Source organism: Gobio gobio (assembly GCF_949357685.1).
Source record: "Gobio gobio genome assembly, chromosome: 19".
NCBI classification, from domain to species: domain Eukaryota; kingdom Metazoa; phylum Chordata; class Actinopteri; order Cypriniformes; family Gobionidae; genus Gobio; species Gobio gobio.
Genome location: NC_137112.1, coordinates 46,260,049 through 46,278,772, shown reverse-complemented (window position 1 = coordinate 46,278,772; position 18,724 = coordinate 46,260,049). Strand labels below are relative to the sequence as shown.

The window sequence follows — 18,724 nt, the reverse complement described above, 5'->3', positions numbered from 1 at the left end:
GTATTTTTTTTTTATTTTGCGAAGAAATATGACCCAGTTATGTTCTTGACACTCTGTTAGATTCCCCTGTGCGCACCGATATACACGATCAACCATCAACCCAACAGACAGAACAATTCCCATCTTCAGATTACAGTCATTTCACCATAACTTAAGAGTTTTATACCATAGCAAGACTTTGCTTGACATCTCGTCTCACGTACGGTGGAAAAAAAATAAATGATTTGAAATTGAGAACAGAGACAATGAATAAACACACTGTGTTGTAACTCGGGGCGTAACAACACTGATAGAGAAACTCATTTAAGGCCTCATTCAAATGATCCAATTGGATTGGATGAGCTCGAGTCGAAATAATGAAGCGCTCAAAATCAGCAGCAACGTTCAACTCTGGACAGTAAAACCGAGTCCAAATATCATTCATCTCCATTCATAGACGCTTTAAGATTTTGGCGGTGAGTGCTAATGTTCTTTAGTAAGTGAACAGGATTCTGCGACGTCAGAAACTCATTACAGGGACTTCTGGGAGATCATAAAACCTCCTAAGCCTGCAAGACTCAATGAACATTTTGAAAAAACGCCTATAAAAATACAAACCACACCGGTGATTTCGACATCACTACCAATTTATAGTCTGATATTCACAGCAGTTTGGGTCCATGGACTGTCTGTAATGGAGAACCGCATGGTCATGTGATGACCGTGGCCCATCTCCTGCGAGCGCACAAACTCACTCAGACGTGGTTTGTTCGCCTCGTTTCGAGCGGGATTATGAGAGAGTGGCACACGGACGTCTCTCCCGCCCTTGGATCCCCAGCTGATAGCAGAGGAATCATTGAGGTCCAGCAGCGGAGAGATGTCAGGTGTCTGAGGTGGGTCTGGAGTCCTGTGGTGGAGAGGGCCGGTCAGGAGTCCCAGGGTTTGGAGAGCCCGTCTCAAGATTCAGTTCCTCACCCGATTCCATGGGGTTACAGCTCACACAGCCCTAAAAGAAGATGTTTAAAATAAATCTATGAGATCATGATGATGCACAATAAATGGAAATATTTCTTGAGCAGCAAATCAGCATCTCAGAATGATTTGTGAAGGATCATGTGACACTGAAGACTGGAGTAATGAAGCTGAAAATTCAGCTTTCATCACAAGATTTTCAAATATATTCACATAGAAAACAGTTTGAAATTGTTTTTGATATAACAGGAAAAGTAGACCCAACAACTGGTAATAACACCCTTGATATTTTGATGAACTTAAAGTACAATAATTATAGAAAAAACGCTTTTTTTTAATTTATTTTAATATACATTTAAATATTTTGCAACACATTTTGCTCATTTAACCTGTATTCTGACATCTTTTATTTACATTTATTTTACGGTAAAGCACCTCACTGACTTTTTGAGAGGAAAAAAAATAATACAATTAAATTCACATTCAAGTGCTATTTTCTACCATATTCCCGAAAAGTTTTACCTATGGAAAAAGGCCATTTTAAGTGCATTTTTCAAGCATATAAATATTTTAAATATATATTAAATTATATTTTACTTTAATATTTTAATAATTAATTAAACAATGATTTTTTTTTTTTTATACAAATATATTAATTAGGGCTGTCAAAAGATTAATCGTGATTAATCGCATCCAAAATAAAAGTTTGTGTTTACATAATATATGTGTGTGTACTCTGTTAATTATATATATATATATATAAATACACACACAAGTTACTTAATACTTAAGAATTTTTTTTTATTTTTATATATAAAACATTTATATTTATATATATTATAGATTATATAAATGTATATACAGTATATACATGCAAATATTTCTTAAATATATACATGAATGTGTGTGCATTTATATATAAATAATAATTAACAGAGTACACACACATATATTATGTAAACACACACTTTTATTTTGGATGCGATTAATCACGATTAATCTTTTGACAGGCCTAATATTAATATTTTAGTAACACTTTACAATAAGGTTTCGTTTATTATCATCACTTAACTAAGAATTACCAATACTTCTACAGGATTTATAAATCTTAATGTTAATTTCAACATTTACTAATACATTACTAAAAACCAAAGCTGTATTTTTTAACATTAGTAGAACTAATATGAACAAACAATGAACAGTTATATTTTTTACTAACTAATGTTAAAGGAACACGCCAAAAAGTCGATGAATAAATTAATAAATACTGTGACGAATGTATTACTCATTGTAAGTTAATGTTAGTTAATACATAAACCAATGCTAACAAATGAGACCTTATTGTAAAGTGTAACCAATTTTTACAAGAATTTGAATACTTAAATATTTTAATTATTATAGTAACATAATTGGTCTCATTTGGCTCTTCTATACACAAGTATATTAAAGCTACACTGTGTAACTTTTTTAGTTTATTCTTAGCTAAAAACACTTCAAAAATATATGTGCTCATTAATGTATATTTACTTCTTTCAAGTAATAAAGTATTCTGGTAAGTTTATAATATGCCATTGAAAATACATACGGGTGAGGGGTTCGAATGCCGGTCGCCATGTTGCCCCTCCATCTTGAAAGTACATTAGCCTAAGAGGGACATACCCGTAAATTCAAGCTTTGCCTTTCGCGTTTTAACACTCGATGGCACCGTGTCGAATGTGGACGAGGTCGAACTGGAAGCCATGTTAATCTTGGACTAAATCGGCCACCGTAGGAGTTAAAACGAAATCGTAATTGAGAGGAAGAGAAACTAAAATTCACTGGATGGTCATATACCTTTTCACCGCTAGATGGGGGAAAATATCACAAAGTGTAGCTTTAACATTTTAAATATATTTCATATACATTTAACATTAAAATATTACCTTTCACATGCATCTTTACATGAATTTTAATATTTAAAAAATTATATTTTAATTATATTTCTTCTTTAAAGCTACACTGTGTAACTTTTTTAGTTTATTCTTAGCTAAAAACACTCTAGCTAAGGAACAGAACTAATATTCACTGGATGGTCATATACCTCTTCACCACTAGATGGGGGAAAATATCACACAGTGTAGCTTTAACATTTATTATTTTCTATCATATTCCTGGAAAGTGCTATATATGGATAAAAATCAAACGGAAAACATCTGACGCTTAGAAGGAGAAACCCCCTCTTCCGTAAAATCAGCCAGTTCTCTCTAATGTATGAATATGGCCAATATACAGATCTGTGACATGTGTTTGATCATTTCTCGACCTGTGTGTCGATCTCCTGTGGGACCGTGTGCTGATGGATCCAGGGATGAACCTCCGTGAGCTCCTTCTTCTGGTCCTGGGTGAACAGGGGCTGCATGGGCCGCATCAGAAGCAGCTTCTCTCGGTCTTCTTGCAGAACCTGGGCCTGATCCCTGCATGGACAAAATCAAACTCACTCACGCTGCCCAAGCACATTGCTAGATGACTCTCAACAGCAACATCTGAATTAGGGCTGTAACGATTTGACCAAAAATAAAAACCTCGATTAATTGAACATTTGACCTCGATTACGATTAATGATTATTTTTCTTCTTTTTTTTTGCCCTCATATTAAGGTTGAGTAAGTTCACTGATAAGATTTTTACTGTAAATATTTTCTACTATTAAAAGGTGGAATTTTTTTTCTAATGAAAAAGTGCATTTCTTTGTGATTTTAAAACGCTTGAAGGAAACGGCTCACTTTCAGCAGTTCTTGTCTATGGGGCAGATTTCTGTTTGTTGTACATCTGATACAGATACATTAGCACAGTAGGCCTACATTACATTTATTTGAATGCATTAATGAGAGAGTGATTGTGTGTGAATTACTCATACCGTCTCTATTCATTTATGAAGCTGTGGTTTGTAGGCTACTTACTTCAAAGGTATTAAAATATATGCCTATAACGGTTGAGTTTCTGCGCTGCTCTCTGCGCGCTTCTGTCTGAGTGCTCGTTTGTCACAATATATCAGGCATTAGTTCAACATAATACACATCTGATGGTCGAAAACTGGCAGGGCTTAAACCACATACAAATGACAAAGCTTTGTGAGGACGCAGGTGAAAGATCTGCCTTCAGGGCGCGTGTTGTCAGAGACGCGACACGGCTCGACTCTGTGCCACAGAAAAAAGCTGAGCCCTGAACGGATACATTGTCCGTATTGTTGTTTTTGAATAGTGCACAATCGCTTTAAACGTTGAAATTGGCAAGCCTTTAAACGCATGTACTTGAAATACTTTATGAGCACGAAAGTGATAGCGATCTGGCTTCGGGGCTTGCGCGCGCCGCCTGTCTGTGTGTGTGTGTATGTCAGCGCGTAGGCTATAAGAACAGCAATTAACTGACCTGTATAAACTGTGTAAAACATGCAGTTAGTATAGTAATTCTGGGCATCTATAAACACAGATAACTGCTCCTGCATCTCTCTGTGTGCCTGCAGACTGCACTTGATGTGACTGACGGGGCGGAGTCACGTGAAAACTGAAATAACCGACATGGGAAAAATAAGTCGGTTAGAGGTTCTCTGTTATTTTTCGATTAATCGTACAGCCCTAATCTGAATACTGTTAAAACATCCTGGACTGGCGTATTCGCCTCCTTCTCCTCCTTCCATAATCAGGTGCTTTTTTTAAAACGACCTTGTCAAGCCGCTTAACACGGGTCTCATTGTGTACCGCCACCTGGAGTCACCTACCTCAGGGCTGACGGCGCAATGAGACATTTAGCTTGATCAGAACTACCTCAGCGAGAGAGCCTGGCAGCGCTATCTCTTTCTCCTGTGGAAAGAGATGCTCAGAATGTCACGTTTCCCACAGGTTTCTCAGAGGAATGAGCGGGAACCCGGGATTCAGAGGACGAGGGAGGGAAGGACTCAGGGAGATGTTCCTCCGGGTGTGTTACCTGGGGCTGATCTGATAGGTCATCATGACGGACTCTGGCGTCTGCTTGATCCTGCTCCACAGCGGGTTGTCCACGTGCTTCTTGAACGTGGTACGCTCCCTTTCCTGGGCCTCCGCGGACCTCCGAGCCTTTCGCGACGTGTCCGACGAATCGTTGCTTGCGAAGTACTCGCTGCTGTTGCTGCTGCCTGTGAACGGGACATATCAGGGGTCAGTTTAATGACATTTTGTCTTTCACATAAAAAGGGATGTCATACAAAACTGTACAAAGTGTCTTTTCAAAGAAACATCATTGAAAATACTATTTCAGTTTGTCTACAATGCATTACAAGCCATTTTGCAACTGAGAATTTTCAGAGCCGAGTAAATTATGAATTTTTGGATTGAATTTCCATTAAAATAATCTTCTGGAAGACTTTTACATAGTTTAAACTAGGCAACTAATCCAACGTCTCAACACCATCTACAGAAAGAGGATATTTTGTGGTGGAAAATAGTGCTGGGCGGTATCACGGTATTTTTCTAAATGATATCGGTTTTGCGGTATATGATGGTATTATTTTCCCCCTATGCATAACCAGGTGTTAACCACATTTTCTATTGATTGAGAGAGGAAATACTGCAGGAGATTGACTAGAATGACCTATTTTACTGTCATGATGAGTGAATATTGTAGAAAAATTCCACACTAGAGTTAATAGAGTTAAGAGTTAATAACTCTCTCTCTCTCTCTCTCTCTCTCTCTCCCTCCCTCTCGCTCTCTTTCTAATAACTTCATTAATAACTGCAGTAGTCTGCTATCAACGGCTCAAGCCTCCATTAACAGCTTTAAAATGACGTTTCGGAACTAGTAAAAGAGCCGTTGGATGAGACGCGGAAGAAATAGTCCTACTCACAATAGCGATTTAAGTACAAAAACCGGACAAATCCCTTTAAATATATAATCGGATCGATGTCTTGAGGTGTGGTAACTGTAGTATAAGTGGAATAATTGACTCCGGGCCGTTGAATTATTAGAAAAATAATGCACACCCGAGGTGGTGATGCGGTCACGACGGTCAATTATTCCTTACGTATGCCGCCCAGCACTAGTGGAAGTGCATAAATCTCTCCACACAAATGGTTTCACAGACGGCTTAGATTAAGGAAGGATTAGGCCTTAGTTCAAATAGGACATTGAAGTAGCTTTAAAGGTCCCATGGCATGGCATTTTTCTATTATTTTATAATGTTTCCTGAGGTGTACTTATATTGTTAGTATGATTTTTACATCATAAAATGTCATAATTTAGAAATAAAAGGCATTTTTTCTATACTGCTGTTTGCCCTGTGGCTGAAGGCCCTGTTACAAGAGGCGTGTCTGCTGTGAGACTTCAGTAAAAATGCCCACTGTTGTGATTGGCTGACATCTTTGCATTTGATATGAGCGGAGGGGGCGTGGTTTAACGAGGTCTACGAGGCACGAGCAGGCACGAGCTGCTGCCAGAGAGACGGATGGACCGGAGTTCACTTCACATCGGTTCTGTTAGTCTCAGTTCAGTGAACTGTTTTAGTTACAGCATATACTTCAGGTTATTAGTCTATTTCTAGTCGGAGGGACTGTCATTCATGTCAGAAATTAGTAACTGTAGTAAATTATGGATCAGCGCTGACTGGAGACGCGAACCGTTTAGAGCGATTCAGTCCGATTTGGTGAACTGATTCGGTTCACTAAAAAGAACTGGTTCAAAAGAAAGATTGTTCGCGAACCGGACATCACAAATGTACCAGAGATGGAGCTCAGCGATTGCTAACAAAGTTATTTATAGTAACTACTGAGTTATGAGAGCACTGTCAGTCAGCGCAAGTTTATTGTGTTTGTATCTGAGAGTTCTGAATAAACACGAGTCCCAGTCACGCCGAGTCCGTCTTCATCATTATTCTACCAACTTTGTAACACATGCAAAGTACCATTACAGCTGTCGAGATGAACGAGTTACGAGTAAGTGTTGATAATAGCATTATTTTTAGATGTGTTCCTATCATATGGAAAGCGTCAGTGACGCGCATTGAGTATACAGCGCAAACGAAGACACAACAGCAGTAATCGAATGTAATCCAGTTTATTGTGGGGAAAGCTGGCTAGCCCGGATATGATCACGCTTACCCCCCCTTCTGCTTAATCTCGCGCCGCGTTTGGTGCCTCCGCTGTGGGCCAGATGCAGCACTGGGGGTCGGGGATGTTGAAGGCCGACCGGTCAGTGCAGCCCGAGCCTCGGCGTGTGTGAGGTTTATCTCTAAAGATGTTACTCTGCTGATGTTGAGCAGAAACGACTGTATGCACATTTTAGAACCGATAGACGCGACGAGGACGTACAAAAACACTGACTCACAAGATAGAAAACACGAAAACACCGCTCTGTCGGGAGAGAGAGAAGCCGCAGTGTGTGCACGAATAATAAATAATTAGCTACACATAAGAAATCACTGATCACAGATCAGAAGGAACTGAAAAAAGACTTCTGTTTTCATTTGTACATCCAAACACTGAGAAACTGCCAGCATTCACTCTCACAAGCAATGATCTCTCGAGCGTTTGCATGGGCGTGCCAGATTCTCTGGGCGGAGGAAAGGGAGGTAACCGTTCCTGTGTGGACGTCATAACAGGAGACTTCAGGATTGGCTAGTCTGGCCTGTCATTTTCTCAAAGGCAGAGAGAGACAGCCAGAACTCGGTTTTACACCGATCAACATTTCTATCCACTTGGGGACAATATTCAGGCTAGGGGAACTCCTATTAATGTTGAAAAACCTCATAAAATGAAAATTTCATGCCATGGGACCTTTAATAAACGTGCCTTAGATAAAAACATTACTGGTGTGCATCTTGAGACAAAACAATAGCAGTGACATATTTTAATATACGTCAGTACAAGTTGCTTTCAGTTAAAACAGCTCAAACATGCATTAGTCTGGGGCTAGCTTAGGCCTTGTCTGTGAAACCGGGGGTAAGTGTCATGGATGAGTGATTTTGAACAGTACCGGTATGGCTGGTGGACGTTCCGTTAGATCCCAGTCCGGATCCGGAGCCCAGTGAGCCTCCCGACTCTCCGGAGCCACTGCCCGAGGCGTTGGAGCCGGTCCCCGAGCGGGCATCCTCCTGTAGCAGCTGGTCAAGCATTTCGCTGGAGGTGGAATGGCCGTCCTGGTTACCCGACTCGCTAGGAGCTTCTTCCTGTGAATAAACAGATTCAACTTCATTCCCACTTCAGCTTCTTAAAACAAAAATACACAATAATCATGGCCCTTTTACAAGTATTTCATATTTATATATATTTTACTTAAATATTTCATGCATTCTAATAATGCTTAATAAAAAAAAACTTTTGTTCTCAAGGCCATTTCATGTTTTTTTTAATTAAATACTAAATACTGTTATCTACTAAACATGAAAATATATTTTAGATTTAAGTATTTGAATAATTAACAAAATAACAATTGTTCTTGTAAGGCAGTTTCACATTATTATTATTTTTTTTTACAAATATATATATATATATATATATATATATATATATATATATATATATATATATATATATATATATATATATATATATATACATATACACACAGATATATTCATATTTCATATAAATATATCATATATTTTAATAATAATAATAAAATAATTGGTCACTTAAGGCCCTTTCACATTGTTTAACAAATATTAATATTTAAAATATATTTTAATATTTTTCCTAAAATATGACCTTTCATATGAATAGTATATTCATATTTAAAATATTTATTTCATATTTTACATTAAAATAGTACCTTTCACATTACCCTTATTAATATATTTACTTTAAAAAAACTTTTAATATTTTAAATATATTTTAATATTTTTCAAAATATTTTAAGTATTTGAATAATAATACGATAACATAATATGACTCAAGGCCTTATCACATGATTTTTTTTTTTTTTTTTTTTACAAATATTTTAAATATATATTTTAATTACATTTCAATATTTTACTTCAATAATAATTAGGGCTGTCAAAAGATTAATCGCGATTAATCGCATCCAAAATAAAAGTTTGTGTTTACATAATATATGTGTGTGTACTCTGTTAATTATTATTTATATATAAATACACACACAAGCATGTATATATACATGAATATGAACTTAAATATATACATGAATGTGTGTGTATTTATATATAAATAATAATTAACAGAGTACACACACATATATTATGTAAACACAAACTTTTATTTTGGATGCGATTAATCTTTTGACAGCCCTAATAATAATTAATGAAAGCAATTCGGTACCTTAAAGTGAAGTATTTTCTAACATTTAAATATTTTAATATCATAATTAATATAATAACTGAATATGAGGACAACATGCATAATTATAAAATAATTACCAAAATACTTATAAAGATGGAGTAAATTATGTCACTCTGTGGGGTATTTCAGCTTCCAAAAGGTATCCACACCCACCCAGATCTCAGTTGGGTCTCACCGTTTTGCCGAGGTGCTCGTGCAGACTCTCTGGAGCGGCGCTGTTCTGGGGTTCAGTGGGTTTGGTCAGCTCCTCCTGGAGTAAGTTCAGCTGGATGGGTGAGCTGGAGCGAGAGCTGGAGAAGAGCGCCGTGGGCTGTGCTGCATCAAGCTCTTCCCCAAACCAAGGTGTGGGAATCGAGTCGACCTCCGCGGAGAAACCTGCTGGCATCCCGACCCCTGTGACGGTGGACCCTGGAGGGTGGCCCTGCAATGGAGACCCATGTGGCATGTGTGCACCAGGCGGGACAAAGCCGCCCATACTTAAGGGAGGCTGGGGAACGATTCCAGGCGTTGCCATGGGCATCCCCTGGAGGTACATGCCATTGTTGCCGGGGTACATGGGGTAGCTAGGAAGTAGGACAACCATCATGGGAGTCATGGGCTGGAGGTTCTGGAGACCTTGGTCAGGCTGGACCACCATGGGCTGCTGATCCGCACCAACGGTGAAGTAAGGGGCTGTTTGCATGGGCACTGCCATGGGCGGCACAAAGCCGATGTTGGATGGCGGGAGCTGTGAGGACTCTGAGGAAGGCCAGGAGGAATGTGGCGCTCCTGTGGGCCTGGGAAGAGACCAGTAGTTGCCCGGCTGGGAGCCGTAGCTGTCGGACGAGTCCTCTGGTTTCGGACGCTTGTGTTTGTTCGGAGGTCGCACGACATCGCCTGAGAGCAGATGGGAAAAGAGTGTTTCATTTGATAGCGATCTCAACACAATATTACACTACATTTACATTTATGCATTTAGCAGACGCTTTTATCCAAAGCGACTTACAAACTTGGGGGTACAATAAGCGATTGATCGTGAAGAGTCGAGTAAGCACAACAAGTGCCTGAAATACTTAGTCCGTGTACATTTCTCAGTGTAGCACAGTCTAGAGTAGGAAGGGAAAGAGGAGGAGAAAGAGGAAAGGAACTTTTTTTTTCTTCTCACTACTGTATGCGAGACACCTTTGATTTCTGTGAAACATGCCAGTTAGTTTCCAATACTGCACAGAATAGCTTAGTTCAGAAATGGTTAAAAACTCAAAACGTTGTAGTTCAAACTAATGCCCAACCAGCTGAGATTTTTCAATTGCTGATGCTAGAGCCAATCTAAGACAAATAAATAAATAAAAATAGACCTCGCTTCCATTAAATGTATACATGGGGCAGGGTCTGTATTGCTTTAGCATCATGTGCCATACACATACAAAATTATGCATTTTTCTAAATACTAGGGCTGCCCTCGACTAAAGATTTTTCTAGTTGATTAGTAGTTGTTTATTTAAGCCATTAGTCGACTAAACACATGTTTATATTAATAATCTATAAAACATAATAATGAGACTTTAGTTGCCTATATTTAATTCATAGCCTAATTAGCGCTCAAACGCACACATAAAGCTCGCCACATCGCACCAGCAAAAGTAATGATTATGAATGTGAAAATACTGAAGGGGACCACTGATAATGTTTTCAGCTGCAGAGATGAAGTCAATATATAAAAGAATATATATATATATATACTTCTGATGTCTGTGAGGCAAGTATACACTGAGTTTCGGTTTTCATTTTTGCGACACTCTCAAGTTCACTGAGACCAAGACTGCAGACAGCGCATCCTGATTGTTTTCATTGTTTTACAAAAGCACAAAGTTTTGTCGTTATTGTGAGTTTACAGAAATAAAAGTAAGCCCTTTACAGTTTGCATTACTCTTATCTGTATGACCAAAAATGACGGGGAATTAAGTTAAATGCAAGTGATCGCGCCTGCGCCTGTATGTTATGCAGTAAGCGCGCTCTCCACACAAACACAGATATGCACTAGGGCTGGGCGATATGGCCTAAAAAAAAATCCCAGATTTCAGATTTAAAGGAAACGTATGTAAGATTGTGGCCAAAACTGGTACTGCAATCACTTTCAAATTACTGTAGAGCGGTGTATCCCCTCTCTCCCTCCCCCCTGACACGATGGAAAACACTCGTTGAAAATTATTATATGGCTATAATATAATTATTAATTATATTATATTATTATATGGCTCTAGGCTGCTGGATCCAGCAGGAAGGCTGCTACAAGGAGCTTTCAATGGCAAGTGACGAGTCCTACACAGCAAGTTCTTTGTTTTTTCATTGTCACAACGTTTTTCTGATTCATAACGAGGTCTTTTAGGTTTCGTAAAGTTGTATTTTTTATCCAAAAAGTTTGTAGCTGCAGCTGTGGGTGGCGCTTCAGGCCAAAACACAGCATGTCAACATCAACATCAGTTGAGGGCTGCAACTTCACTTTTAAAATGACAATATTCTGACCGGACAACTGTTGTTAGTGATATAAATATTTGAAATGAACATGATTTCTTAATGTCTAGTGTCATATCAGGGCGATTTTATGATTAATTGAAATACATTTCTTACATACAGTTCCTTTAAATCGATTTCTTAAAATCAATCTGCAGATGACAAAGAAATTGTTCAAATTAAGTTTTAACATTATTTTCTTTATGTAAAATATTATATTTGTGGCTTGGTAGCACACCTGGGGTCCAAAACTTCCAGCATGTGAATAAACCCAGGCTATTCCACAGCATATATAGGCACCATATCTTTTGAAATATACAATATACATAGGTTTATGAATTGATATGCAGATAAAGTGAACTTTTATTAACAACAGTAATGTGCAAAAAACTACAGGGAAAATGTTAATATTCTGCTCTTATTAAATATAGGTTACCATTGTTCTTTTATAGTAGCTTCAGTGATTATTAAAGGAGAGCTCTTGCTTGTTTTCTGGGTAATTTAGACACATTTTGAAAGACAAGTTTGTTTTGCATGATACTTTGTGTCTTCCTTCTTTTCTCCATATATTAGGGAGTGGAAATGGCTAATAAGTCAATAAGTGCTCCTCTGCCGCCATCTACTGGTTATAGTGCTTAAATAAAAGTGCTTGTTTGCCAAAAAAAGTGGTCTACACATAAAAAACAAACAAACATTTGACTATTTCTACCACAATACCCCTTTAAACTTTTAGTTTTACAAATCATCACATTAAAAACAACATTAAAATTGGACAAAATTAAGAGCTTTGAAGTACTGGAAAAAGTGTGAAGCTCTTGAAAACCCTTAAAGTGCTTGAATTTCAAATCTCTAAAGGTTGTACGAACTCTGAGATGAATAATGACATCATTAAATCCATGTGGTGTTACTACAGTAAATCATGGTGAATGTTGCTGATTTGTGACTGAAACCCCTGATCTTCGCTCATGTTGTCTCAATGTTTCTCCTGTTTTCCACATCAGCTCTGTTTGATCTGATATCTGTGGTTTATAACAGAATTCAGCGCCGAACGCTTCCACTAGATCTCGCAGTAGCGATGTTATTACTTCTGTGGTGAACTCAAACACTTTCTCACTGGATCTCCCAGCACTGTGCTAATGGTGTCATGTGATCGGCCCGTGTGTGAGCTCGCCAGCTCAAACGAGTAGCGCGGTTCCGTACAGACTTCAAACACACTTTGCAGCGGGGTATTGTTTGTTCTGCAAATGAACCAATTACGTATGACACTGTAAGATGAAGCTGTCCTTGTTGTTTGTGTATCTCTATGGCAGACGCATGGGGGCGGGCTGAGGCCATTTGCAAGGCCAGAGGGGAGCGTTGGCGGATGAGAAACTCGATTTTCATTCAAACAAGTCGAAAACTACACATTCGGAGTTAATCGATAAAATCGATTTATCGCCCAGCCCTAATATGCGCATATATAATAACGCACATCTAGGTTAACATTAATGCGAGCGGACCTGTAAAGTTGCTACTACTAGCATGTTTCAAGTGATGATCCATATTGAGGTCGAATGTTTGAATTTCCAGCCATTAACGATCTGACGCATTACAAGTAACTTGAGTTACGTAATATTACTTTTTCCAAGTAACTAGTAAAGTAACTCATTACTTTTCAAATTTACAACAAAATATCTGAGTTATTTTTTCACATTAATTTGACTGACAGCTCTCCTGCCCCCATGTGGAGAAAAATAAGTGCAGAGGCGTGTGTGTAAACATGATGGTTATTGTAGTTCTAGACTAAATGTGAGCATTTATTTATCTCACTTGCACAATAAAGATTCGGTGCCCCTCAATATGAATAAAATCAGTCAAATGCAAAATCAGAATACTATGCAAACCTCCAATAATTAAATGTTAAATAAAACAACTATTTTTATGCATAATCTACCTTTATATTTAATTTACCAATGTCTTGCTGCTGACCTTTGATGATGAAAATTACTAGATGTTTTGTTTTTATTGGTAAAACTTTTTCCTCCTGCATCCTATTCTCCCATTATCCAGAGCTGCGCCCTCTACTGTTCATGAGTGAATCTGCATTTTTACCTCAGCCTGGGGCTTATTATTTCAATTTTGGTATGAAGGTCTTTACTGTTGCACAAAAATATCACTTTTTTGTTATAAAAACAAAACAAAAACAAGCCCAGCCCAGGTGAGAAAAAGTAACGCAAAAGTAACGTAACGCATTTTTCTTAAAAAGTAACTAAGTAACTCAATTAGTTACTTTTTAAGGGAATAACGCAATATTGTAATGCATTACTTTTTTTAAAGTAACTTTCCCCAACACTGGTCATCACAGCCTGCGTGAATTCGCCACTTCCTGTGGACGTTTTTTTTCTGCTGCGACTAAACGACTAATGCAATTTTGGTCGACTAACAGTTAGTCGACTATTAGGGGGCAGCCCTACTAAATACAGATAAAAATAACTATATCAAATTCGAGCTGGGTTACCACACACACCTCTGTGATGAGAATGGGCCATGCTGCTGTTGTCCTGCTGGAGGTAGGAGCTGTAGGGACTCTGCAGGATACGATGTCGGAAACGGTCGACGAATTGCTGCTCCTCCTTCTGGGTGTGAGCTGACAGCATCTCTTTGGTGAGGCCCACCAGGAGCAACTCCTCCTGAGCCGCTGAGGAGGTGCTGGGGGCGGGGCGTGCAGGGGTGGGGGCGGAGTCTGCTGGCTCGCTACCCATTGGAGCATCTTCTAAAGCGGTGACTTCTGGAGGAAGAGAAGCAGGACATTTACAAGAGTTCAATGATGCAGCTAAAGTACTTCTGGACTATGTCCTCTGCCTAAAAATGTCACTAACTCACCCGACTCAGGCTGCGGGACATGCACTATGGTGCTGCTGTAGCTGCACTGACTGGTGACGGACACCACGCTCATGGCTTCTGTAGAGATGGTGAGGTCTGTGAGCGGCGCTCCCACTACCGCTGCGGTCGTGACTGAGCCCGCAGACACCTGGCTATCCAGAACACCAGCGCCCTCTAGCACAGCTTCTGCGGGAGAAAGATGGTCAGAAACTGTGCAGGGGTTTAGGAGAATACAGAAAGGGTTGGAATTAGGGATCGACTGATATGGATTTTTTAGTGCCGATGCCCATACCGATTTTTTTCATCAGCCTTAGCCGATAACCGATACGGGCAGCCGATTTTTTTGAGCCGATACTGCTTTTGCTCCCTCAATTTACATCATAAAAATGACACAATGATCATGATGATAACAATTTAAAAATTAAAAAAGGAACATTTATTGAACTAAAAAAAACTATATTTAACAAATAGTAAAAACAGGTGAGGTAGAACAAGAAAAAAAAAGAGTTCAGTGGTGAAACTAAATTCTGAAAATAAATATTTAAGCATAAATAAAATAATTACACTATTGCACACAGTATCAACAAGCAAGCATCATAATAAAGTGCACACTGACTGTACTATACAAAACTTTTATACTTTTAAAACCATTTACAACCTACTAGTCATTTAATGCTTAGGTGCACTTAACTTAATCTCTTGAAAAAAATATCGGCGAACGCAGCAGCCTTGTGTCGGCCGATGCCGATACATGTGAAAATCGCAAATATCGGCCCGATATATCGGTCTAACACTAGTTGGAATGGACTCATACCCTCTGTGTTCACAGTGTCTTCATGTGCGGCCGCTGCTGGTTTATCTTCCTCAGACATAGCAGAGGAGGAGGAGGAGGAGGAGGAGGAGGAAGAGGAGGAGGAGGAGGAAGAAGTAACCATGGACAAAGACTCGCTCTTTCGTTTCAGAGCAGATGTTGCACAGCTCTCTAGATATCTAGAGAAGGAAAAACACAAACCACCATTATTGATAATGTAAAAAAAAAAGTTTCATTGTTTATAACTTTTTGGGTTTTATATATAGCTTTGATTTCTCAATGTTAAGTGGTCTCTTCATTTTTTCCAGAGCTATATATAGCTATAGAAGAATGATGAGTACCATCCCAAGAACACCATCCCTACTGTGAAGCATGGGGGGGTGGGGGGTGGGGGTGGTAGCATCATGCTTTTGGGGTGTTTTTCTGCACATGGGACAGGGCGACTGCACTGTATTAAGGAGAGGATGACCGGGGCAATGTATTGCGATATTTTGGGGAACAACCTCCTTCCCTCAGTTAGAGCATTGAAGATGGGTCGAGGCTGGGTCATCCAACATGACAATGACCCGAAGCACACAGCCAGGAGAACCAAGGAGAGGCTCTGTAAGAAGCATATCAAGGTTCTGGCGTGGCCTAGCCAGTCTCCAGACCTAAACCCAATAGAGAATCTTTGGAGGAGCTCAAACTCCGTGTTTCTCAGCGACAGGCCAGAAACCTGCCTGATCTAGAGAAGATCTGTGTGGAGGAGTGGGCCAAAATCCCTCCTGCAGTGCAAACCTGCTGAAAAACTACAGGAAATGTTTGACCTCTGTAATTGCAAACAAAGGCTACTGTACCAAATATTAACATTGATTTTCTCAGGTGTTCAAATACTTATTTGCAGCTGTATCATACAAATAAATAGTTAAAAAAGCATACATTGTGATTTCTGGATTTTTTTTTTTTGATTATGTCTCTCACAGTGGACATGCACCTACGATGACAATTTCAGACCCCTCCATGATTTCTAAGTGGGAAAACTTGCAAAATAGCAGGGTGTTCAAATACTTATTTTCCTCACTGTGTATATATATATATATATATATATATATATATATATATATATATATATATATATATATATATATATATATATATATATATATATATATATATATATATATATATATATATATATATATATATATATATATATATATATATATATATATATATATATATATATATATATATATATATATATATATATATATATATATATATATATATATATATATATATATATATATATATATATATTAGTGGTGGGCCGTTACCATTATCGTAACATGAGACTCTTATCGGGCGATTAAAAAAAATATCACCGTTAATCTTCTCAAAGTTGGGTTGGAAGCTGGGTCTATACTATGCAAGCTATGATGACTTTCACCTTGATATTTTAGCGTTGATGTACACCTAGCCGAATTGCACTGTAGGGGCAAGAGAACGAGTCTTTGAACCTGTGTATATGCCTAACGTACTAGTGTTGTCAAAAATATCGATATTTCGCTATGTAGCTATGGATACTGAAATATCTGAAACGATACGATACTCATTTTCTACAGTATTGATATCAGCTGCGCTCTCCTCTCCGACACGCACCCGCCTCCTCTCATTCAGTCCAGTTAACCCTCTGAACATGGCGAACGCGTGTTCTGCTGGATTTTTCCTCGTGACAGTGTGTTAGTATTGGTGTGACCGGTCTGAATTTCGCGCAGGGTTGCACATAACGTTAATTCTACTAATTCCCAGAGATTTTGCGCACGCGTCTGAAGCGCACACACACATACCGTAATAAAGCCGCCTCTGACATACAAGTGCAAAAATGAGCTCCTTTTTCCAGCTTATTAATGGTCAAATACACTCAACAAAAAAAAAAAATCAACGTCAGTCTTGGCGAGTATTAGCGTAAACACAGTTGTAAACAGTTCAGGAAGAATGTGTAATATGATCAGTGTTTGGGATCCATGTGTGCGCCAGGTCTTAAAGGGACAGCAGTTATTTATTATTCAAACTACAAAAAGACAAACGATCACTTACTGCTCTTGACTGATTAACTTGTGTAACTTTAATGGATTAATCTGTATTACATTTTTTACAATGAAGGTTATTTTAATTTTTTTAATTCAGTTTCTTACCTGAATACTGTTAGACCTACCTGAAAAATAAAGCAGTCTATTTCATTTGTATTTTTATTCTATTGTATTTATTTGTGCTATTGTTTGTAATTTGTTTAGTTGTTCTTGTTTTATTACGGTTTACTCGTCTTTTTTAATTCAATTTGAAATCAAGCTTCCTTGTGCTGAATGTATTGCAACAAAATTAGTTATCAAATATTTGTGAGATAATTGTAATGGTAATTGATCAACATTTATATATAAGAAAAAGCTTAAAAGCTTTATCATGTAAAGTGATCTCTTCTAAACAATTTTTTAATTTCCTAGACTTTTCAATAGACGGACAAAAAAAGAAATTATATTAAAAATATCTATTTGACAGTATATGCAGCATTTTTTTCCTGTGGTATCGAAAATCGATACTTTTTTAGGTATCGTATCGAAGTTAGAAATTTCAGTATCGTGACAACACACATATATATATATATATATATACTTTAAAATATAGTCACTATAGCACCATATTACTATAGCACCAGAGATTAATCTTGACAGCACTCGCAAGGAAATGGATAATAATCAAATTCACAAATATTACACCATTACTAAAAAACATATACTGAGCTACTAAAACAATCTTTGTCATAGAATACACTTGTTTGTTCACAGTTTGAACATTCTTGTTTTCATTTGTTTAATATTTCAAGATATGAGGTGAATTTTAGTACGACAAAGCTAGGAGCACTAAATTATATTTAAAGTCACATTACACGCTTTTGACATTAAATAAAGCACATAAACACTACCTGAGATTATGTTTTTGTTGTTGTTCCAGCCGCGACGTCGCAGAAATAGAAATTAGCTATCCTAAAATAGATTTGTGTGTCGGCGTCGCGGCTGGTTAGGACAAAAACTTGTGTGTCACGCCGTTGTGGTGGTGTAGTTAGGACACGGTGTAAGAGACTTCTTTCAAAAACATTAAAAATAGTAATGGTTCCAGTCTTTTAGACATTTCTGAAATGTTCTTTTTACATGTATAAAACAGTATGAATTGCATATTTAAATTAATTAATATAATAAAAAAAAAGAAAAAAAAAAAGAAAGATTTCAAATTAAATTTGTTTTAAATTTCCAATTTACTATATAAAAATA

General features: G+C 37.8%; 1 protein-coding gene across 1 annotated transcript in view; it reads right to left on the bottom strand.

Moving 5' to 3' along the window:
* Positions 1–18: 18 nt before the first annotated feature.
* Positions 19–18,724, bottom strand: part of per3 (period circadian clock 3) — a 64,206-nt gene continuing 45,500 nt past the window's right edge. Inside the window, exons 16-23 of the mRNA XM_079844276.1 lie at positions 15,420–15,595; positions 14,606–14,791; positions 14,250–14,510; positions 9,429–10,129; positions 7,932–8,124; positions 4,914–5,100; positions 3,254–3,404; positions 19–985 (exon numbers count right to left, since the gene is read on the bottom strand). Of these exons, the coding sequence (XP_079700402.1) occupies positions 860–985; positions 3,254–3,404; positions 4,914–5,100; positions 7,932–8,124; positions 9,429–10,129; positions 14,250–14,510; positions 14,606–14,791; positions 15,420–15,595 (1,981 nt within the window). The 3' untranslated portion in view covers positions 19–859. The remainder of the gene's footprint in view (positions 986–3,253; positions 3,405–4,913; positions 5,101–7,931; positions 8,125–9,428; positions 10,130–14,249; positions 14,511–14,605; positions 14,792–15,419; positions 15,596–18,724) is intronic.